The sequence below is a fragment of the Erinaceus europaeus genome, chromosome 14, assembly GCF_950295315.1.
Source record: "Erinaceus europaeus chromosome 14, mEriEur2.1, whole genome shotgun sequence".
Lineage (NCBI taxonomy): Eukaryota > Metazoa > Chordata > Mammalia > Eulipotyphla > Erinaceidae > Erinaceus > Erinaceus europaeus.
The window spans coordinates 37076329-37099524 of NC_080175.1; the positions used below are offsets into that span (position 1 = coordinate 37076329).

Consider the following 23196-nt stretch of genomic DNA (forward strand, 5'->3'; position numbering starts at 1 on the left):
GGGCGGGGCAGCCCTAGACACCATGAAGGTGATCAAAGCCTTAGCACATGGTGCTTCTCCAGGTTCTGCTGTTTTTATTCAGCACAGTGCTTCCGTGTTTCTGAATACATTTTCTAAATAAAGCAGTGGTTCAACTTCTTCTGCTAGGTTATTCTTTTTTTCTTTGTTCCAGTCAATGTTCAGGCTTTTCTGCATTTGCAAAGAATGTCCTTTTCACCTTTATTTTAACATCAAAGGGAGGCGTGCAGAGTATGTTTTTTATGGCTCCCATATTTTTAATTAATACTTTATTTTTTTAATTGGGGAATGAATGGGTTTATGGTAAATACAATTCTTGGTACATGTGTAAAATTTCTCAGTTTTCTGTAAAACACTCTCATCCCCAGCCTTGGTCCTCCTCCACCACTGTGTACCAGGACCTGAATGTCACCAATTTAGTCCAAGTTCTTCTTTGTGTTTTGTTTCCTCCTTCTGTTCTTATTTCTCAACTTCTATGAGTGAGACCATCCCATATTCATCCTTCTCTTTCTGGCTTATCTCATTTAACATGATCTCTTCAAGTTCCATCCAAGATAAGGTAAAGAAGGTGAATTCCTCATTCTTAATAGCTGAGTAGTATTCCATTGTGTATCTAGACCACAGCTTTCTCAACCACTCATTTGTTGTTGGACCCCTGGGTTGCTACCAGGTTTTGGCTATTATAAAATGTGCTGCTATAAACATAGATGTACACAGGTTTTTTTTTTTTTGGATGGGTATGTTTGATTCCTTAGGATATATCCTGAGGAGAGGAATTGTAGGGTCTCAGAGTAAGCCCATTTCTAGCTTTCTTAAAATGACTGGTTTTCCTGTGCTTTCCTTTCTAGTCAATGATTTATTTGTTTTTATCCCTGAGGGAGAGGAGCCTGTATTTCTGTGGGGGATGTGGGCAGGAACAGGCAGGAAGGGAGGAAGCAGCAGTGTTGGGTTTTCACACGGAGTCAGGGCACCAAGGCACTTCTAAGACCCTTGACAGGGGACTGTTTCTGCACAAACAATGACACAGCATGTGTTTGGTGGCAATGAACTGTCTGCCCAGGGTTGTTGCGCCCTCAGGTGGTGGCTGGCACTCTGGGGACCCTGAGCTTGGCTGGATCAGGGAACAGGTTAAGTGCTGCTGTGTTTGATTATGGGTGGCTCCTCCTCCCCTTCCCCCTCACAGTTGGAGGCTGGCAAGGTTTTTAAGTCAGAGCCTCTCCAACCTGCCAGGTTCCAGCAGGACATGCAGGGAGGCTTTCTTGTTATAGTCACTGAGAAGGGAGTCTGTGTGCCACTTAAGAACAGGAAAGCTATCAGGATAAAGGATGGGATATGGAGTTCTGGTGGTGGGAATTGTGTGGAGTTGTACCCCTCTTATCCTATGGTTTTTGTCAGTGTTTCCTTTTTATAAATAAAAATTAAAAAAAAGAATAATATGTGGTAGCATAAAGCTCAGCCTCTTCATCTGTTTCACATATGGATGGGGAGGGGGGCTATCCAAGAGTTTGCTGAAGGTAAAAGGAAACTAAGAACTGGGCTGAGGAAACAGCATAATGGTGATACAAAGGACTTTCATGCCTGAGACTTTTAAGGTTCAATCCCCAGTACCACTAATAGCCAGAGCTGAGTATTGCTCTGGTGTTTCTCTTTGTGTGTCTATCTCATTAAAATGAATAAATAAAATGTTAAAAAAAACTTAATAATAGCTAAACTTGAGTGAACATCACACCAGGAAAAAAAATTAATCAAATGAAAGGTCTAATCAGTGATGCTCATATTTTACAAAGAAAGATAGTTTAGAGGGAAACACACACACACACACACACACACACACACACACACACACACACACATTGTTGGAAAAATCATGGCATATTTTTCTGTGCAAAAGTGCTGGGATTTCCCCAAATGTGTGTGTGCTTAGCAACTAATCTGACAAATAAGATGGTCAACACACAAAAGCACAGTATTAACCTAGTCCTGTTACTAAGTATCAACAAAATATTATAAAGACTATTTTCAGATTGCTCTAGTTAATCATAAACTCCAGGTCCTTTTCAATGAGCACAGCTAGAGTCATGAGAAGTTGCCAGTAGCATCCTGACTTGTGTCATCTCCTTAGCAAACCTCTGTGCAGATGATCTCATGTCAGAGAGGGAGCTTCAGGGGAAGGAAGGTCTAAATATTGGCATCCACAGAGGCTGAGACCTTGGATATGAGCCTGCAGGCAGGTGGGGCTTCAGCTCTTGGCCAGAAACACCTTTGATCCTGTCAGCAAGACCCACCTCATGTACACTCCTAAAAAGCCCAAGGGACTTGGGAACTCTTATCCAGCTAGGTCTCCCCAAGTTCTTTCTACATGAGTCCACTCCCAGAATTCTTGTGAGGACTCAGACATCAGGACATCAGGTGGGTAGGCAGCAGACAGCCCCAGTGCTAGATGCTTTGATTTGCTCTGCACCATTTTTGACTTTCCTTGAGGGCTTTCTCTCCTGTACAGCAAGATGCTTCCTGAGGTGCTGTGAGCCCTCTGTGTTCCTGACAATCCCCCCCAACACACACACACACACACACACACACACGGCCTTTTCTGAGAAGAGGGGAAGGAAGAGGAGCAAGAAGAGGAGGAGGCCTGAGCTTCTCCCAGGACTGCTATCTTGCCAAACACCTATTTTAATAGCTTTCCCCATGTTGGGTTGTTAAAACTGAAACAGGACTGAGGAAGTGGCTCAGTGGGGAGAGGGCAGTAAGCTTTGTGAAGCTGAGCCCCCTAGGCTGGACTACAAGAAGCTACAGTAATAGAACATAGTTCTGCAGTGGACATTAGAGCCAGTCCCCCATTCTTCTAAGAATGATACTTTTGGGGGTTGGGAAGTAGAAAACAGGACACTGTGGCCCACTAGATGCTAAGTGCTACTGGACATGCAGTTGGGGCAATAGGAGCCATACTAAGAACTGGGTGAACCAGGGGCCAGGTAATCGTATACCCAGATGAGTGCACACATTACCATGCTCAAGGATGCGGGTTCAAGTCCCTATCCCCACCTGCAAGGGGAAAGCTTCATGAGTGGTGAAGCAAGTGCTGCAGGTGTCTCTGTCTTTCTTACTTTCCACTCCCCCTCCCCTCTCGATTTGTCTCTGTCCTATCAAATAAAGAATAAATAAATAATAAAGGAAAAAAAATGGCCACCAGCAGCAGTGAATTCATTAGACAGGCACTGAGCTCCAGTGATAACCCTAGTGGCAAAACAAAACTAAACTAAACTAAATTAAACTAAATTGGATAGACATGTTGACTTTCCAGTGGCACTTAAGGAAGGCAGCCAGGGCAGAGGGTAGATAGCATAATGGTTATGCAAACAGACTCTCATGCCTGAGGCTCCAAAGTCTCAGGTTCAATCCGTCACACCACCATAAGCCAGAGCTGAACGGTGCTCTGGTTAAAAAAAAATAAATAAAAATACATAAAAAAAAAAAGGAAGGCAGCCAAGGATAGTGGTTAGGAAAGAGGTTCTGGAAACAAAATGTTGAGGTTCTAGTGCTGACTCTACTATATACCAGCAGCCACTTCCAAAGTAGGGTTCACTGGGCTTTGGAAATGTTCTGTGCATAATTAGGGTGACAGTAAGAGACAGGACACAGAGATGCTGTGTGAAGTCAGTGAGGTTCTAGGTATAAAGTGATGAAGGTCACTTGCCTACAGTCTGCCAAACAGCACCCAACACATTACTATTTGTGCTACTAATAATGGCAACCACCATCACTGCCTCTGGCTCTTCCTAAAGCTGACTTTGTTGTGACAACATCAAAGGGACGGAAGCAGCAGAGATGAACATGCTCGCAGGAGGTTGGAAAGACAGCATAAAGGTTCTACGAAGACTTTCCTGCTTGAGGCTCTGAGTATCCAGGTTCAATCCCCAGAACCACCATCAGCCAGAGTTGAGCGGGGCTCTAGTTTGTCTGTCTACCTGTCTGTGTCTCTCTTTCTCTCATTAAACCAATTAAATATTAAAGAGAAAAAAAGAACATGCTCACTGAATTTACTATGTGTTGTTGAAAGTGAAAAAAAAAAAAAAAACACAAACCAAAAAACATAGCCATGTATAGCATAGCTATCATTTCCTTTTTCATTTCCATTCTTACTTTCTCCAGGAGATTGTGTATTCATAGATTAAAAAAAAAACACACATACATATAAAACTTCCAAGATTTCCCTCCCACGGCTGTTGCACTCGCCCATAGAGCTATATCTGCTCTATGAAGAACTTGTGTTCTCCTAGTTTTCATGAGTGTGGGTATACAGAGAAGCAAATAGAAATAGAAACACACACACACTATCCAGTTGTCTCCTACTTTCACATCCTGTCAAGTGTAGCATATTCTCTCTATAAAGTTCTACACTTATTTTTGAATTGTCATCAACACAGCCCAGAAAACTTTCCACAGCAGAAATGTGGGATAGCATAGCCTCTGTGAGAAGTAGTGTGACAATTCCTCTGAGGTTAAGCTGAATAAATATGACTCAAGAATTAAATTCCAAGGTATATTATCTCAGAGATGTGGGAAATATGTTGATACCAAAAGTTATACACAAATGTGGGCTACGGCATTATTCATTGTAATCCAACAGCCAACTGTCTGTCAACTAGTGGATGGATAAACTAAAGTTCAACGGAATACTATTTGACTATGAAAAGGATAGACTCTGGGGGGTTGGGCGGTAGTGCAGTGGATTAAGTGCATATGGTGTGAAGTACAAGGACCAGCGTAAGGATCCCGGTTTGATCCCCTGGCTCTCCACCTGCAGAGGGGTTGCTTCACAGGCAGTGAAACAGGTCTTCGGGTGTCTATCTTTCTCTCCCCTCTGTCTTCCCCTCCTCTCTCGATTTCTCTCTGTCCTATCTGACAACAATTACAACAATAAAAATGACAACAACAAGGGTGACAACAAGGGCAACAAAATGGGAAAAAAATGCCCTCCAGGATCAGTGGATTCATAGTGCAGGCACTGAGCCCCAGCGATAACCCTGGAGGCAAAAAAAAAAAAAAAAAAAAGATGGTCTCCCCCCCTTCCTTTTCAATTTCTTTATTTAAATAAATAAATAAAAATAATAATTTTTTAAAAAAGTACACTCTTAGCAGGCAGTGGCTCACCAGGGTAATTGCATACATCACCATGCACAAAGACCCAGTTCAAGCCCCCGCTCCCCATCTGTGGGGTGGAGGGGGGGGCTTTACAAGCGGTGAAACAGATCTTTAGATGTCTCTCTCTTCCTCTCTATTCCCCCTTCCCCTCTCAATTCTCTCCATCCTATGAAAATAAGCAAGCAAATAAATAAATATTAAAAAGAAAGAAAGAGAATAACCAACACTCTGACAAACTATTTGTGCTTCTCATCTCTTTGCTCCTAGGTTCTTTTTGTTTTACCCCAGCAGATGTTAACCAGAGACAATCCCTCCCACCAAAACAACAACAACCGAACAATAATGGTAATATCTCAAAACAATTCTGATTGTAGCAACTGGTTGGGGGGAGGGTGCTAGTGGCATCTAGTGGGGAGACCAAGGGTGCTATTTCCTGCCCAGCAATGTGCAGAGCAGCCCATGCCATCAGCACCAAACATCAGTGGTGCTGATGTCAGAAGCAGCCTGTACTTTTTTCATGTGAAAGCTTATTCAGGGGGGAAAGGGGTGGTCCAGGACCCTGTTTGGACAGATGTGTCAGTGGTTCCACTTTGAGACTTCTCTATGCTGTGATGGGCAGGAGCCCTGGGCACCTCTTCCACTCATGGCGTGAGCACAGGGGGAACCTCCATACCTTGAGGAGCCTGAAAGCTGTCACCCAGCACGTCCGGCTGTGCTCATCCTCCGCACACAGCAGCCGCATCTCTTTGGCATCACTGCTTACTTTGTTGGGCTGCAGGCAGTGAGAGAGGCCATTTAATAGGACATACTGAGCCAGAGGCATCCTCACATACTGCAGACAGTCAGACCCTGCAGAGGGGAGCTGCCCCGGCAACCACTCTTTCACTTTCAGCCCGACAACTCATAGGAGCAAACCCTGGGCCGCTGGGGGTACCCTTCCTTGGCTGAACAATCAGACATCCCAAGGTATGAGGTTGATCAGGGAAGACAAATGGGAAGGGAACCACTGCAAAGCAAAGAGGCTAGCATGATGGCAACAGGCAGGGAGCATCGTAAACTGCTGAGGGAGAGCCTATGTCATTCACTGAATTGTATGGGCCATGGGCCTGCCTCCTGGCTTACAGCAAGGCTCCAGGATAGCCCAGGAGGCAGAGACAACAGGGGAGAAGCCCCAGGAGCCATGAGCTTGCAGAGCATCTGCATGACCCCAAGAATAGGTCCCAAGAAGGGCAGATGGTAAGACCCAGGCCATTCTGGAGAGGGAAGTGATAGGCAGCAGCTGAGGAAGGCAGGTGTGAATGAGTGTAACTGTGTGTTTGCGTGTGTGTATGAGTCTTTATATCTGTACTGGTGTGTATCCACATGGGCATGTGGGATGCCTGTGTACAGATCAGCAGTTCACACAGTGGTTTGTCTGTGAGCATGAGCCCCACACACATGCAGGGGCACAGAGGTAGTAAGGCTATGAGTCCCTAAGTCACAAGCCAATTCACAGGCCATTTTACCCTCTACTTTCCTTTCCCTGGCTATCTGAGGGGCTTGGATGCCACCATATATAAGCAAATGGGAACTAATTTTAGGGGACTGGGCAGTGGCATGCCTGATTGAGTGAACACATTACCATGTGCAAGGACCTGGTTCAAGCTCCTGCTCCCCAATTGCAAGGGGGGAGGGGGAGCTTCAGAAGTGGTGAAGCAGTGCTTCAGATGTCTCTCTTTATATTTCCCTCTTCTCTCAGTCTCTATCTGTCTGATACAATTTTAAAGTAAGATGGGGGAAAAGATAAGGGGATGGGGGTGACCTCCAGAAATGGTGGATTTGTAGTACTGGCACCAAGATAACCTCAGAGATAACCCTGGTGGCTGGGGATTAAAAAAAAAAGTACTAGGTTTACATGAATGGGTAAAGATTGAGTGTCAGACTATCTCTGTTTTACTTATTTTTTTAAAGCAATCAGCAAGAGAGGAATGTGGGTGCTAATTCCAAAGTTCCCAGCAGGTGCTAATAGCGACCTAGAGACAGGTGGTGGAGTAGGGTGTGTGTGTTGTGGGGGGGAAGGTGTGAGGGATACCTTTATGCAGAAGCCGAAGTCTGTGGGGGCACCGTACTGCTTCCTGCCTGCAATCAGGGAGAAGACACTGCTGTCCTCCAGGTCTGCGAGCAGCTGCAAATGCCGGGGCTCCTGGAAGAGGCAGAGCAGGGTTTCAGGAGGAAGAAGGCACAGGGCAAAGAGAAAGTGGTTAGCTACTCAATTCAATCCATGCCTCCAAGCCGACCATGTGCAGTAACAGCCAGGGAGTGGGAGATGGAGAACCTGGAGAACCTATGGATGATGCAGGACAGTTTCCACCTTTGCCGGATGGAGAGCTCAGTGCTCAGCTAGGCCTGCAATTCCCCAACTATATCTGGCTCCACCTTTGTCCTCAGCTCCTTACCAGAGTCTACTGCCTGCTCTTGGCTGCAAAGGCCCTTAGCTTCAGCAGCTCTGAAGATGGGAACTAAAAGCATGATTCAGAGAGGAATCAGGAAGTTGTCCAGCTTACCCTGCATTAGGGGGAAGGCCTCCACCTGCAGAACAGCCCCCCTTATGGGACTCTTAGATCATCACTAAGAAGGTCTGATACTGGGCACCCTGACCTGGTTTCTCTGTATTCTCCCTATCTTTCCTTGCCTGAACAAAAGCCTCAACTCTTAGAAGGTGAGCTTGTGACCAAGGCAGCGCTCACTGAAGACACTACAGGACATAAGAGTCTGGAAAAGAGCCCTACCCCACTAGGGAAAGATAGAAACAGACTGGAGGTATGGATTCATCTTCCAAGAGCCATGAACAGTGAAGAAGCAATTAAGAAGCCAGAATCCCAACCTCCTGCACCCCCAAAAGAATTCTGGTCCATAATCCCAAAGGGGGAGAAATGATAGGGGGAAGATGACCAGAGGGCTCTGAACTCCATCAGGACCCTGTAGAGAAGAGGAAAATAAGGAGGACACTTGGAAGTAGTAATAGGTGTAGGTGTAACTTTGAAAGGAAGAGAAGGCAGGACCATAGAAAAAGTAGTAAAAAATGTAGATAGATAAATAGACAGACAGACAGACAGACAGTAATCTCACTCTAAGGCAGAAGTTGAAAAACAAGATCAGAAGAGAAAACACAAGTAGAACCTGAACTAGAATTGGCGTATTATACCAAAGTAAAAGACTCTGGGGTGGGTGGGTAGGGAGAATGCAGATCCAAGAAGGATGACAGTGGACCTAGTGGGGGCTGTACTGTTATATGGGAAACTGGGGAATGTTATGCATGTACAAACTATTGTATTTACTGTTGAATGTAAAACATTAATTCCCCAATAAAAAATAAAATAATAAAATAAAATAATAAAAATAAAAAAAAGAAATAAAAGCTATCAAGAGAGGGGATGGGATACGGAGTTCTGGTGGTGGGAATTGTGTGGAGTTGTACCCTCTTATCCTATGGTTTTGTCAGTGTTTCCTTTCCATAAATAAAATAATAATAAAAAAAGAATGAGTTAAAAAAAAAAGAAGTGCTTGAAGCACAAAGATAGAATAAAATCTGATCTCAAAGTAAAACAGCCAAAAAAGAAAGAAAGAAAGAAAGAAAGAAAGAAAGAAAGAAAGAAAGAAAGAAAGAAAGAAAGAAATAATAGTCAACCTATATCTGTGACCTTGGGAGAATCAATATTAAATCTCTGAAAAAAAAAAAAAGAGTCTGGAAAGGCGTTAAAGGAGACCCCTGCCAGGTAAGTCCAGAAAGTCCCACTTTCTGATTCTCATTCAGACATCTACAGTTATTACAGTTGTCTCTGTCCTTCACTCTCCCACCAGCAATATATGAAAAACGTAATCGATCCCATGAACTATCTACAATGTCATGCATTAGACTGCCAGCAGGAAAGCAGACATTATTCCAGATAAAGGAAACTTAGCTGGTATCTTATAAGTGACTCAAACAGCTGGAAGGTTCTTCTCCCACCCCCAGTGTAGGCACAGTTAGGTTGACTTGAGAGAGGAGGAGGGAGACAGCCCAGGTGTAGAGGGATGCAGAAAGGATGTAGCAAGCCTGGTGGGATTCCTAGGTCTATTGGAACATATGGTTTCTGAGGTAGACCAGAAGGCCAGACCCTCCACCTGCAGCTGCTGAACAATTAGTTTCAACATTGAGAGCCAGAAGGCTCACCGAGTAGGGTGCCCTGGCACCACATGAGGATACTATTAGCACCAGGAGAAGTTCTGGGGCTGTGATGATTCTCCCTCTGTCTCTCTGTCTGAATAAAGAAGCAGTCCAGGAGCAGTGAAAATCTGACATGCCTAATACCACCAAAGAAAAACAGGAAAATAAAAATGATGATAAGCTTGCAGGAGTCTAAGAAGGGTTTTCTTGACCCTGTTCACTTTGACACCCCGAGCCTGTGTGTCTGGGAACAAAGGCTTGGAAACTTGCCTTGGAAGCTCCCTTTGTGGAGCAATAAAGGCCGGACCTCCTCATACACACGTACAGCTTTTTCCACGATTTCCTCCCCAGGTCTTTCACGTGCAAAAACCCTTGAATTTCAGGACAACTGCTGGCATTCAGAAAATTCTGTTGAAGAACAAAAAAGGTAAAAGTCAGCACTAATATAAAGTAACAAGTCACTAGCATTTTGGTGTTTTGTAAATTACTACAGTCCTTACTTTCTGGTCAAATGGAGAGTTTTCAAATATATTTTCTTCCAAAAGTCACAAAGATTCTCATCTAACTTGGTATTGAACATGATGCAATCAGCATTTGCATACAAACAGACCTAACACTGTTGAGAAGCTTGGGCACAAATTTCTTTATAAAATGGTGTGTTGGGCTAGGGAGACAGCATAATGGTTCTGGCTATCATGCCCATGACTTCAAGGCCCCAGGTTCAATCCTCAGAACCACCATAAGCAGAGTTGAGCAGTGCTTTCTGGTATCTCTTTCTCTCCCTCCCTGCCCATCCCCACATTTCTCTCTCTCTCATTAAAATAAATAGTATTTTTAAAGGGATGGTGGGAGTAGCAAAGTGGTTCTGCAAAAGACATTCTTGCCTGAGTTTCTGAGCTCCTACGTTCAGTATCCAGCACCATTGTAAAGCAGAGCCGAGCAGTGTTCTCTGGTCTATTTTTCTCTCTCTCTTTCTCATTAAAATAAATAATGCTTTTAAAAGGATGGTGTGGAGGTGGGGGAAACAGCATAATGATTATGAAAAAGACTCTCATCTCTGAGGCTCTGAATCCTAGGTTCAATAGCCAGCACCACCATAAGCTAGAGCTTGAGCAGTACTCTGGTCTTTTTATCTCTGTATCTTTCTTGCTATATACTTCTTACTAAGATAAATAGATAAATAATAAAAATACCTATTTTTTTATTGTTGTTGTTATTGATGCCATCGTTGTTGGATAGGACAGAGAGAAATGGAGAGAGAAGAAAAAGACAGAGAGGGGGAGAGAAAGAAGACACCTGTAGACCTGCTTCACTACCTGTGAAGCGACTCCCTGCATGTGGGGAGCTGGGAGTTCCAACTGGGATCCTTACATCAGCTCTTGCGTTTCATGTCACCTGCATTAACCTGCTTTGCTACCGCCCGACCCCCCTATTTTATTTTTTAAAGGGTAGCAAGCTTACAGAACCCCCACCTTACATTTTCTTTTTCTAAAAAAGAAAAAAAAGTCCTGTCTGGACATGAGATTTAGGACAACACAAAGTGTGGGGGATGGAATATTGGAGCAGGTATTCCAAGCCAGCCGTCCCCCCACTTCATGCTAGCCCCAGCCTCTCCCCCTCCTCACTGAGTGCCAAATGGTGTCTGTGAGCACAGGCTTGCACTGGACACCCTTTGGGCAACCATTGTCCTAGCTTGCTGCTCTCACAAACACACCTTTCCATGAAAAGAGAGGCTAGGAGACAGGCTTGGGTTCAAGGTCATGAAGGGGACCCTGAAGGGTCACTCCCAAAGACTGGAAAGGGACAGGGCTCCTCCAGCTAGTCCTTGAGAGGTCAGTGAATACAGGACATCTTACATCAGGCAACAGGATAACAACGGGGCCCCTGCATATCACTCACATGACCCTAATAGCAAAAGGCTGAAGACTGGCTCCAACACAGAGGGATGCCAGGCAGGCTGGGAGTGTTCTGGAGCACCCCCTTGAGGAGAGAGGAGCAAGTACAAGGGTCTAAAAGGCAGAAGCACAAATGGCAGGATCAAGTGGGAAGTCATGTCAGCCATGTCTCCTCTGCCGGATACTCACTGTGCGGTGGCAGCTGCCCAAGGGAATGGCCTACACTCTCACTGGACACCCAGCCAATCAAAAATTTTGTGGAGCTGCCAGAAAAGTCTCTCCACTCCCAACATAAGTGAGAGAGGTCTCAAGTGAGGTGGGCTTTGGGCAAAGGCCAGGTTTTCTTGGGACCGACTTCAGGACACAGGACACTAAAACAGTTTTTCTTAGTTTTAACATAAAGTCACTTCCTTTGAAGAGATCTTAAGGTAGGGGCAGGTGGTGGTACACCTGACTGGGAGCACATGTTACCATGTGCAAGGTCTCTGGTTCAAGCCCCCAGCCCACAGCTGGGTGACACTTCACAAGTGGTAAAGCTGTACTGTACTGTAGGTCTTTCTGTCTCTTTTCTTCTCTATCTTCCCCTTCCTTCTTGATTTCTTTATGTCTCTATCCAATAAATACATAAATAAAATTTATACTAAAAAAAAAAAAAGAAAAGATCTCATAGCACTGGATCACTTTTCACTATAAAGCAAATTTGGTGTTTCTGTTGGGATGTCCCCAAGGCCGTGGCCTGTCTCAGGACCGAGGCTCAATAGGACTAGAGAGAGGGTCTGTCTGTCTGAGAGCACTCCTCCCCCCACCCTCAGATTCATGCTCAGACAGCTCCTCAAACTTCAAAACATTATGCTGCTGGTTTTACGGTGAAGGAAACTGTCTTTGATCTCCCAAGCAGACGCTTATTTCTGGGCACTGCAACTGCTTTGCCATGAGCATGACCCATGTTCAAACCCCATCTCTACAGTCCTGGAGGAAGCTTCGGTGCTACGATATCTTTTCATCTCTCCCTCTGTCTGCTTTGCATCTGGAAAAGGTTCGCTGAGAGTGGTGAGGCCCCAGTGACAGCAAACAAAACCTGAGGCTAATGTAGGAAGAGTATAAGGGCACCAGGTGTTTGTCATGCTGCCATTACAACAGGGAGGGCATCTGCCCAGAAATGCTCACAAAAGTGGATTTTGCTGGGGTTGGGTCATTACTATGCATAAGGACCTATGTTCAAGTCCCCATGTCTCACCTGCAGGGGGGAACCTTCAGGAGCAGTGAAGCAGGTCTGTGGGGGTCTCTCTTTTTTCTCTCCCTAGCTCCCCTTCCTGTATGAAATTCTCTCTGTCAAATAAAGACTTGCCCAGTACCTGCAAAAGCTGGGTCTGGCTGCCATTGGCCTGCTGGCACCAAGTCACCATCTGTTCTGGGAAGAAATTCTATGGAAAAGGAGAAGCAATGGCATTGAAGATTAGCTTCCCAGTGAAGAGCCCATCCACACATGTAGCAGGACTACAAGCCCTCCCTAGAGTGAGCAGGTGGCGCTGCTGTACGTAATAACAGCACTTTCTGTTCCCCTGTCACAAAGCGACACCCGCTACCAAAGGTTGTATTCAGTCCCTGTGATGCTGAGCTTGGAACTGGAGTCTCTGTTATGTCTAGTCTGGGTCCAGATCCCCCAGTTGCCACAGCTGTGACATGGACGGAGACACAGGACAAGAGACAAAGAGCCCCTGAGTAACAGGTGGACATGACAGCGTGTAAAGTCTTTCCTGGACACCATTCTGAGACAGGGCAGTTCTGTGCCAATGCCAGAAGCTGGCTCAGGGTCTAGTCTCAAAGTCTCTGCTTCACGATTTGGGAGGGGAGCACAGTGTAAGGTTCCCTGTGCTAATATCCCAGCAGCCCTGCCCCCAACAACAGGACAGGAAAGGAGAATGAAGATGGTGAGCTCAACACACCGGGGCATTCATTTCCCTCCTTGCTCTTCCAGAAAAGGGGCCAGAGAGATAGCTGGACATTAAAGCAGAGGGTGTACCTGCCTGAGGTTCCAAGTTCAATTCCTGGATCACCATATACCAGAGCTGATCAGTGCTCTGGTTTCCCTTCCCTCATATAAAATTATTTATTTATGGAGCCAAGATCTCAACATTTTGGGGCAGTTTTCACTCAGACAGAGAGAGAGACTACAGCACTAGAGTCTCCTCTGGTACTAGAGTACTTCCCATATAGTGCTGGGGCTCAGTCCTGGGCCAAATACTTGGCAAGGTATGGACACTACAGAGTGTAGCATCGCTCCAGCTCCAGTAAGTAAATATTAAAAAAAAATATATAAAATTACTCTTCCACAAAAAAAAAAATCACAAAATCATACCTGTTTTCAGAGACTAACAATAAGTAATTATGTAACACTAATATGACATTTGAAACTTGAAGTTTTTATTTACTCAGAGTTTGTGAAGAAAAGTAATATAAAAATGCCTGGCCTCTCCTCTCGTCAAATCCTATTAAACCCTCTTTTTTCATGCCATTAAGGAAAAGAAACCTGGCAGTGGCACAAATGCTTTTAACTGAGCACTAAAAACTAACTGTTGAGTAAAGGCAGTTATGTTCTGGAGCCACTCAGATTCTCAAAATCAGCTGTTACCTCTTAAGCCTCAATTACTGTATCATCTGCTGTGAGTCACTGTAAGTTCACTGCACATTTCCAGTAGCTCCAGACCCCGAAGCCAAAGCAGGAAGGCTCACCATTGGATTTTTGAAAAACTCGTATTTTGCGTAATTCTTCCGGAACAAGAATTTACTCTCGCTCGCCATAGTGCTGTCCACCTGTGCCACCAGCTCATGGTCCTCCAAGCATCGTTCTGCAGAGAGAGAGAGAAGGAGGTGGGGAGGGAGGGAGGGAGGAAGAGAAGGCATCACTGGTGAGAAGCAGCAAGTGGAAATTTCAAGGCAGCCATACACCCAATGGCAACACCTGGTTGACATGTTCATTTCAAGCACCATGAGTACAAACAATGCTGTTCTGGTAAACAACAGTCAAATCTCTTCTCAACACCCTGACAAACATAGAAGTGGTCAGTTGGGCACAGAGCACGAGGGCCAGTCCTTGTGGGATGCATTTCTTTTCAGCCAGGCATCAACAAAAAGTTCAGGTGATGGGGCCAGGCAACAATGCAAGTCTCTCTCTCTATTTCCCCCTCCCAACAATAAATAAATAAATACTTAAAAAAAAAAAAAGCTAAGGTGAGTAATAATAACTCCTAGCAAATGACTGTATCCTTAAATGTATAGCTTTTTTTTTTCTTCTTCTTCTTTTCTTTTGTTATCTCTATTTATTTATTGGATAGAGACAGCCAGAAATCGAGAGGGAAGGGGGTTACAGAGAGGGAGAAAGACAAAGAGAAACCTGCAGCCCTGCTTCACCAATTGCAAAGCTTTCCCTCTGCAGGTGGGGACCGGGGGCTCAAACTCAGGTCCTTGCGCATTGTAATCTGTGCGTTTAACCAGGTGCATCACTACCCGGCCCCATGAATAGCCTTTTCTAAAGTGTCTGACAACTGGGGAAACATTCAAACAATGAAGTTAATAGCAAGTGTGCAGCGGATCAGTGCCCGTGTAGAGGGCAGGGCAGCGCCCACTGGGAATCAAGGCTGCCTCTGCCTTCATGGAGCTAATTGAAAAGGTGTGAGGACGACAGAACAGAAGATGGAAAGATACACCCCACAGTCAGAGTCTATCCCAACCCACTCATCTTTAGTGCTGAAGCCCATGCTAATCACAGCCCAGAGTGTTTTCACTGACTGGACCATTCTGCAGGGGCATGAAAGGAAACATACAGAACTTGTGTGCATGTACACATGTGAGCACACACACATGTTCATAAGACATTAAGAGTACCCACTGGGTGGTAGGGCACCTGGTTAAGTGCACATGTTACCATGCCAAAGGACCTGAGTTCAAACCCTGGCTCCTCACCTACAGGCAGGAAGCTTCAGAAACAGTGAAGTAGGGCTGCAGGGGTTGCTCTCTCTGCCTCTCTATCTCCATCTCCCCAATTTCTCTCTGTCCTATCTAATAAAGGGGGGGATGAAAAGGAGGAGGGGTTCCAGCAGTAGTGCAGCGGGTTAAGCATACATGGCACAAAGCATAAGGATCCTGATTCGAGCCTCTGGCTCCTCACCTGCAGGGGGTCGCTTAACAAGTGTGGTGAAGCAGGTTTGCAGCTATATCTTTCTCTTCCCCTCTGGGTCTCCCCTCCTCTCTCGATTTCTCTCTGTCCTATCCAATAACATCAAGGGCAACAATAACAACAAGGGCAACAAAATGGGGACAAAACATAGCCTCTAGGAGCAGCAGATTTATAGTGCAGGCACCAAGCCCTGGCAATAACCCTGGGGAACAAAAAAAAAAAAAAAGGAAAAATGGCTGCTGGGAGTGGTAGATTTGTCTTGCAAGCACTGAGTCCTAGTGAAAACCCTGGTGGCTATATATATATATATATATATATATATATATATATATATATATATATATATATGCATGTGGACACAAACCTGAGCACCTGAATTAGCAGTGGGGTCACCTGGGCTGGGAGGTCATTCTCTCTTCCCTCCCCGCCACTGGACACTCTGGATCCTTGTGGATAAGGGACTGGATGTGGTGTCTTATTTCCTCTCTACCCCCCATGTCTTTCCTTACAGTGCAGAGAATGGGGACCATGAGGAATGAACTGTGTTAAACAATGGCCTTGACAATCTGAGCAAATCCAAGGAAGCTTCAGTGTTAACTGATGCTCAAAGGGTGCAAACTCAGATGCTCCAGAATCCACACAGAGTGTGTGTGTGAGCAGCAACTCCCTCACTATCCAGAGAGGGATCCCAGAACAAGTCCCACCATGCTCACAGGGATCTGTTTCTGCGTCAAAGCGATCTCAGGACAGAACTGGCACCTGCAAAGGCTGACAATCCCCGAGAGAGCCTCTGACCTGGGACACACAGCAGGGTGAGCACACACAGCCCAGATTTGATATTACCCAGAAAGCTTTCTGGGGGCAGGCACGGGGGCGGGGGTGGGGGGGGGCGGACGGAATGCATTGAATGTTTGAATTTGCCCAAGAAAAGAATTCCTTTCCCTTTATATATCATGCCAATACATAAAATAAATCATAAAAAAAGAATGCTGTCCAAATTCAATTACTAGGAATTATGGTGGCTACCTACCTTAAGATCTGCCTTCAGGATCTGTAAGTGAATCCTACCTTTTGCCCAAGACACCAGCCTTGTGTAAGAGCAGGAAGGTCCCAACAACATTTGTATTTAGTTGCTGGAGAAATCATGACATATTTTTCTATGTAAAATTGCCTCATAACTTTTCCAACAATCCAATTAATATGTGCTAGGAGAGATGACTGACTTTCTAAAAGGAGGGATCAGAGGTGGGAAAGGGGCTCTGAGAAGAGGTGACAGCTGTCTGTATGTGCCAGGACCCAGAACCCACTTGGAATCTCATCTATCACAAAGAATTCCTCACACCTAACTTCAGATGGGGATCAGGAGCTGGAGCCCCAGTCCTCACACACAGCAATATGTGTGTTTAACTGAGTGTACTACCACCCAGCCTCCTAAAGTTAATTCCTTCTATGTGTGTGTATACATGCCTGTGTGTTTATGTATGCATGCACATGAATATGCACACATATGTACACAGTACATGTGTTGTTTGTGTGCATGCTCAAGACACACTGAAAGATTCCAACAACTGTTCAATTTCTAAGTTATCCCTGAGTCATCAGGTGCTTTTGGGTTGCCCCTCAGGCCATTGTAGAGTCATCCATGGATGATTCCACATGGACATGACAGGATAGTCTCTAAGTCACCTGCCTGCCACACAAGTGTCTCTACTTGGCAGGAAGAGGCTGCTGGTGACAGTGAAGGCAGCTCCTATTGCTGTTGGAGACCAACAGAGATGGGAAGGCACAGTGAGTGTCCTGAAGCCTCACTGTAAATAAACACATGCTGGGTACACTGACTGAAAATGACGCCAACTCCAGTTGACATCCCAGTATCTGACGTGGGATGGTACAACGTAGTGCAAGAATGCTGTTTGGTTCAACTGATGTTCCAGACCTGGAGGCTTAAATTCAGTTTGGGAATCTTTACCAAAAGTTCATGACCACAAAATGTAGAACCTTCACAATTTTGCTCTCCCTCAAGACAGGAAAGAGATGCCGATGCTGATTTAGAGGAAATTCTGGCTTTAAAGATGTGCCTCTGCCTTTGCAAATACCGTGGTCAGTGCAGTAAGAATTTGCATGCAAGTTTGAGGAGTTTCGTTACCTGAAACTGAACACCTGAGCCAAAATCCCACAAAAAGTAAAACCTGAGGAGCTTCGGGTAGCACACCTGACTGAGTGCACACGATACCGTGCATGAGGACTGGGGTTCAAGCTCCCAGTCCCCACTTGCAGAAGGGAAGCTACAGAAGTGGTGAAGCAGGTCTGCAGGCATCTCCCTCTCTCTCTCTCTCTCTCTCTCCCTCCCTCCTTAATTTCTCTTTGCTCTATTGAATAGAATACAAAACTATAAAATAAAATAAAGCAAGATTCCTAGAAACATTAAAAAGAAAAAAAGGCAAAACCTTAGTAAGTCCTGAAAAGAGAACCATGTCAAAACACTCCCCTGTCCTGTGTGACATATATCTCCCTCAATCTTGCTCTTTCTCATCAGAGACACTGTGCATGATGGGAGGGGAGCTCAGATCACTGAGCTTAGACCACCCTTCCTCTCTGGGCCTAGCTCCTCTGCAGCCTCTTACCCAGCTCCCCCTTCCTGCCATCAGCTGACAAGCTCCACAGCCAGGGCTTCCTGCCAGGTCACAGGGAGAACCTTCTCCCTGACGAGCCCTTGGGATTGCACTGCTGCCCCATTCCAGAGCAGGACTCCAGAAGCCCAGAAAGGGAGATGGCCAGGGTGGGGTGTGGTGGGGAGGGAGGTCCAGGAGGACAGTGCAGAGAACACCTGCTTTGTGGCCGGGAGCCATGAAGGTGCCAGGCCTGGGCTCTATCTGACTATGCACCAAGCACCCCCAGGGGCGCCACCTACCCAGTCCCAGGTGTGGATGGTGCTCCACCAGTGTCCAGCTGTTGTCATCCACACAGTGGCTCCTGTACACCAGCAGCTGGCAAAGGTCCCGGGCTGTCATGTCTGCCAGGATCTCCACCACTTTGCTCGTCCCGTCTTCACTGAAGACTTTGACATCCTGTAGGAGACACACAGAGAAGAACAACTTTGGGTCACTAGGAAATAAAAAAATGAAGCTAACAGGGAGGGAGAAGGGGTGAAAGTGGCAGGCTCAGGAAGCCACGGGATTCGTTTAAAATAGGGATGTGATGTACTGGTGACTCTTGGACAGCTAAGCCACAAGCAAAGAGAAACAAAGCACAGGGTAACTTCCAAGGGCTCCTCCTGCTCTGTTTCCAGGGTCAGGGGTACAGAAGCAGCATCCACTGTTTATCCTGCCCACCTCCTGCACATATGGACTAAGGAGGGAAGAGAGAACAACTCCCACGGATGGGCTGAAACTGAAAATAACAGAAAGGAGGGCCCAGTGAGCAATATCACCATATAATCCCTTTGGCCCCCTTGCCCTACAAAATCCCAAGCTAACTGTGTGTTCTGGGGGCCATTTGAACCATGAGAAAGGACCAGCTCCCAGACACAAGGCCAGGCCAGGAGAAACCCAGAGGCTGATGAATCAACTACACAGTGGCAGTGATGCAACCTTTAAGGGAACCTGAGAGGCTTTTGGAATTAAAGAAAAAAAAAAAGGCTTACCTCAATGGCATGGAAAAAGCAGTCAGAGGAACACGAGGGCATTTTCAATCAAGATTGTCTCTGGGAAGGGGGTTTGTCCCTGGCCTCTACCCACGTCCCTGTCCCTGGCAGGCTGATCCTCCTTGGGCACTGACCCACTGCTGACTGGCTGGCGGGTGCACAGAGAGAGCTTGGCGGAGTCTGCTCTGTCTCCAGGCAGGCAAGGAAGAGCCAGGCAGCCTGCTTCTTTGAGTCCTCTAGGTGGTGAAGCCAGCCACCAATCGGGGCTCTCCCTGGGCCTGATGCAATTGTGCCCCACCCCCAGACTGGCTCCCCACTTCTGTGCGAGCAGCTGGAGGTCCATCGGGTAATAAGGAGGCCACCACACTCCCAACTGAAGCATCCTGTTGGCTGTGACATCAGGCTCCCAAGTCTCTGAGAAATCTTTGTCCTGAAATACCTGACGTCAGAGGCAGCTCTGGGGCTGGAGCTGAGTGAGTGTTAGCCGCTCCCTCCTCTCCTTGCATGCTGTGCCTTTGCTCAGATTCTCACCTATCTCTGCTTACTATGTCTGGGCATTCACTTTCCACTGAGGTAGTCCAGCAGTAGAGTGGATGGAAATGCAGCTCTCCAGGTCCTTTTCTTTTCTTTTTTCTTTTCTTTTCCTCCATTTCTTTCTTTCTTTCTTTCTTTCTTTCTTTCTTTCTTTCTTTTTTTTGTGGGGGTGGTAGTGGCTGCCATCCCACCTCATAAACATCTGGGTAAGGACCAAAGCTCTAAATTCAAAACAGTGCTCTCTAAGGAGGGCCACCTCTCTCTCTTTTCTGGAATGCACATTTCACTTAATGAAAGGAAATGATTTTTTAAATACATTCAAATAGGGCTAAGGAGATAGCATAATGGTTATGTAAAAATCTTTCCTGTGTGGGGCACCAAAGTTCATAGGTTCCATTTCCAGCAATACTGGAAGCCAGAGTTTAAAATTACCTTAGTAAAATACATACATACATACATACATACATACATACATACACACATACACACATACACACACACACACACACACTCAAATATAGTTGGCATGAAGGGGTCTATAAAATGAGTTTTACCATAAAGAATCCCTCTCTCTGATCTACTGGCAAAAAAACTCTTTAAAACAAACTCTTTTAAACAAAACTCTTTAAACTCTTTAAAACAGACAGAAAAAGAAAACCATTTCCTTATAGACATGCTAACTGCATCTACCCAGATTTTCTAGTTTGGCTGGGACACTGCTTGAAACTCCCCAAATCAGCATGTTCCTGCTTTCTCCCTTCTTTCCTAAGGTTTTGGAGGAAGCTCACCTGCCATTCCAATGCACAGTATCTTTCCTGAGGGATGGAGATCATGTGGAAACCATGACGAGCATATGTCTCACTTTTTCTGCCCCACATCAGCTGAGGTAGCGGCTTATCTATTATTATTATTTTAATCTTCTTTTCAGTTTGACTGTCTTTTCTTTCAACTCATCCCTGGCCTCTTGGTTGCTCCACAGTCATCCCCCCAAGGTCTAAATATAGTCTGAGTATTAAAAGCTAAGATGTGTTTTGTCCTGAGGGCACGTCTACGGCTCTCAAGAGTCCCAGAGTAGGTCAGGCCAGCAGGGCCTGTGGGGTGGGGGAACACTGCTTCAGGCCTAGAATAGGGATGAAGGACAGGGAGGGTGGGGCACCCTAGTGAGGGGACCTTAAACGCCACCCCCACACCCAGCACTTTCTAGCTACTTTTCTACCAGGGCATGCTCACCAGAAATGAGACAGGAAGACTCTCCAGGCAGGAGACTGAGAGCCCTCAGACTGGGTGAAAGGCCGGAGCCACACAGAGAAAGGACCTTCAGTGACCTCCATGGATACACAAAGGACAGTGTTACCGCACACCCACCCTCTGCCACCATGTCTTCTTAAGTTAGGAATGCCTGACATTTTTTTAAAATTGCCACCAGGGTTATCACTGGAGTTCTGTGCCTGCATGATGAATTCACCTCTACCAGTTTTCTCCTGTTTTTCTTATTTTTTTATTTTATCCTTTTGTTTAAGTTCGATAGGACAGAGAAGCATTGAGAGAGAGGAGAAGAGATAGAGAAAGAGACCTGCTTCAACATTCGTGAAGCACCCCCCCCCCCCGCAGGGGGCTTAAACAGTGAGTCATTTTTAACAGAAAGAGTGAAATAAATAATGAAAGGAAGGAAGGAGGAAAGGAAAGAGGGGAGGAAGAAAGGAAACGAGAGGAAAGCAGTAGCCCAGGAGGTGAGAGTAGATAAAACACTGGATGTTCTAATATGGGGTCCTTTGTTTTATCCTCAGCATTGCATGTGACAGAGAAACTGGTGTTTTCTCTCTTTCTACTTCCCTCCCTCCCCTTTCTTTCTCATGGATACATAAATAAATATTTTAAACATATACTTTATTAGTTTATTATTTACTGGATATAGACAGAGAGAAATTGTGAGGAGACAGGGAGAGGAGAGGAGGGGAGAGGAGGGGAGAGGAGGGGGAGAAGAGAGGAGGGGAGAGGAGGAGAGGAGAGGAGAGGAGAGGAGAGGAGAGGAGAGGAGAGGAGAGGAGAGGAGAGGAGAGGAGAGGAGAGGAGAGGAGAGGATGGGGGTAGTTGTAACACTGCTTCACCATAGGAGGGGTCAAGGACTTAAACCTGGACTCTTGCACTTTGTAACAGGTGCGCTCTGCCAAAATACCAGTGCCCGGCCCCCATAAACAGACATCTTAAGATCGACATCCACAATGATGGAATAAATCAAAGTCACGATCTCTCTGACATGATACCCAGAAAAAGGAAGCACAACTGAGCCTTCTCTCCATAGACAACCAAGGGAGAACACAAGGAAACCCATCCACCCTCCAAACAGCCGGTCAGCACTCACTCCTATGTGGTGAGAGAACAAGACTTCAACAGGGAGTTCCATTGTGAAGGGAGTCAGAGTGTCAGTATTGCACACCTCCCCCACCCCCACCCCTGCACCAGCAAGTATGGTCCAGAGCAGGCTTGGTCACAGCTGGAGGGGAACTAGGTGCTGAGTCAAGGTGGTGCGAGATCAGGTACTGGGCCTATGACTGGTACTGTCGGCCCAGGGAGGCCAGCAGACCACCCAGCCTGGAAGCCTGCACCTAGGCCTGTGCTCTTCAGCATCTAGCTGTTCACACTCAGGTGCAAGAGGGAGATAGGCCTCTCACCCATAGCCTGCTGGTCCCCCTCCTTTTGCATCTGCAGGTCAGCTCTTGGAAAGTAGCTCTCCCTAGACGTTGTGAAGTAGAATGAGCTCACCTACAGACCAATGGATTATTTTTTATCAGGAGCAGTCATACTTTGTGTCTTGTCTTCCAGTGTGTTATGGGATTCTTGCCATCGAGTTTCAGAACCAAAGGCTGAGCTTTGAGAACCTGCTGCAGGAAGCCAGGCAGATCATTCTGTCATGGGGCGGGGGAGTCAGTAACCCATGCAAAGCCAGATGTGCCCTACAGAGCAGATGCTCCCAGATGGCCTCTGCTCAGGCCCACTCTTACTTGGCAGGAGGAAGCTGGAGAGTACAGCTGGATGGAGGGAATGGGAGACACCAGAGGAAGTGATGGACAGGCAGAGTGGAGCAGGTATGATTTGAGTGTGGGGTGAAGGAATAATGGTAGGTTGACTGAATGCAGGTTTAGAAAGAAGCAAAAACTGGAGGAACTAAGCGAGAGAGAGAGAGAGAGAGAGAGAGAAAGAGAGAGAGAAAGAGAGAGAACAAACAAACAAACTGGGCTGGGAGGTGATGCACCAGATTGATGATTCATGACCCTGCTCCCAAACTGTAGGGGGGAAGCTTTACAAACAGTGAAGCAGGGCTGCAGGTGTCACTTTTTCTTTCTACCTCTCTTGTTTCCTCTTCCCCTCTCAATTTCTCTGTCCTATCAAATTAAATAAATGACCAAATATTTTAAGACCTCTAGAAAGCAAAGTGTTATATATTTTTTTCTTACCAGAGCACTACTCAGCTCTGGCTTATCACTTACTGTGGTGCTGCCAGGGACTGAACCTAGGACCTTTAGAGCCTCAGGCATGAGAGTCTCTTTGCATAACCATTATGCTATCTACTGCCCTAAAAAGCAAAATGTAATGATCT

The 23196-nt window shown here is 46.0% G+C and overlaps 1 protein-coding gene and 1 long non-coding RNA gene across 9 annotated transcripts in view; one reads left to right on the forward strand and one right to left on the reverse strand.

Annotated features, from left to right (window-relative positions):
- GRB10 (growth factor receptor bound protein 10) overlaps nt 1-23196 on the reverse strand; it is a 195293-nt gene that overhangs the window by 22776 nt on the left and 149321 nt on the right. For 7 of the 8 annotated variants that reach the window (XM_060171547.1, XM_060171546.1, XM_060171544.1 and 4 more), the window contains 6 exons: nt 18333-18489; nt 13978-14093; nt 12600-12668; nt 9620-9757; nt 7235-7345; nt 5837-5935 (listed from right to left, as the gene is read on the reverse strand). In XM_060171547.1, the coding sequence (XP_060027530.1) occupies nt 5837-5935; nt 7235-7345; nt 9620-9757; nt 12600-12668; nt 13978-14093; nt 18333-18489 (690 nt within the window). The remainder of the gene's footprint in view (nt 1-5836; nt 5936-7234; nt 7346-9619; nt 9758-12599; nt 12669-13977; nt 14094-18332; nt 18490-23196) is intronic. The other variant, XM_060171542.1, reaches the window with a different exon arrangement.
- LOC132532780 (uncharacterized) lies at nt 19235-22864 on the forward strand. The gene is made up of 3 exons (XR_009544702.1): nt 19235-19537; nt 20369-20484; nt 22608-22864. It is a non-coding gene; the product is annotated as an uncharacterized LOC132532780 (long non-coding RNA).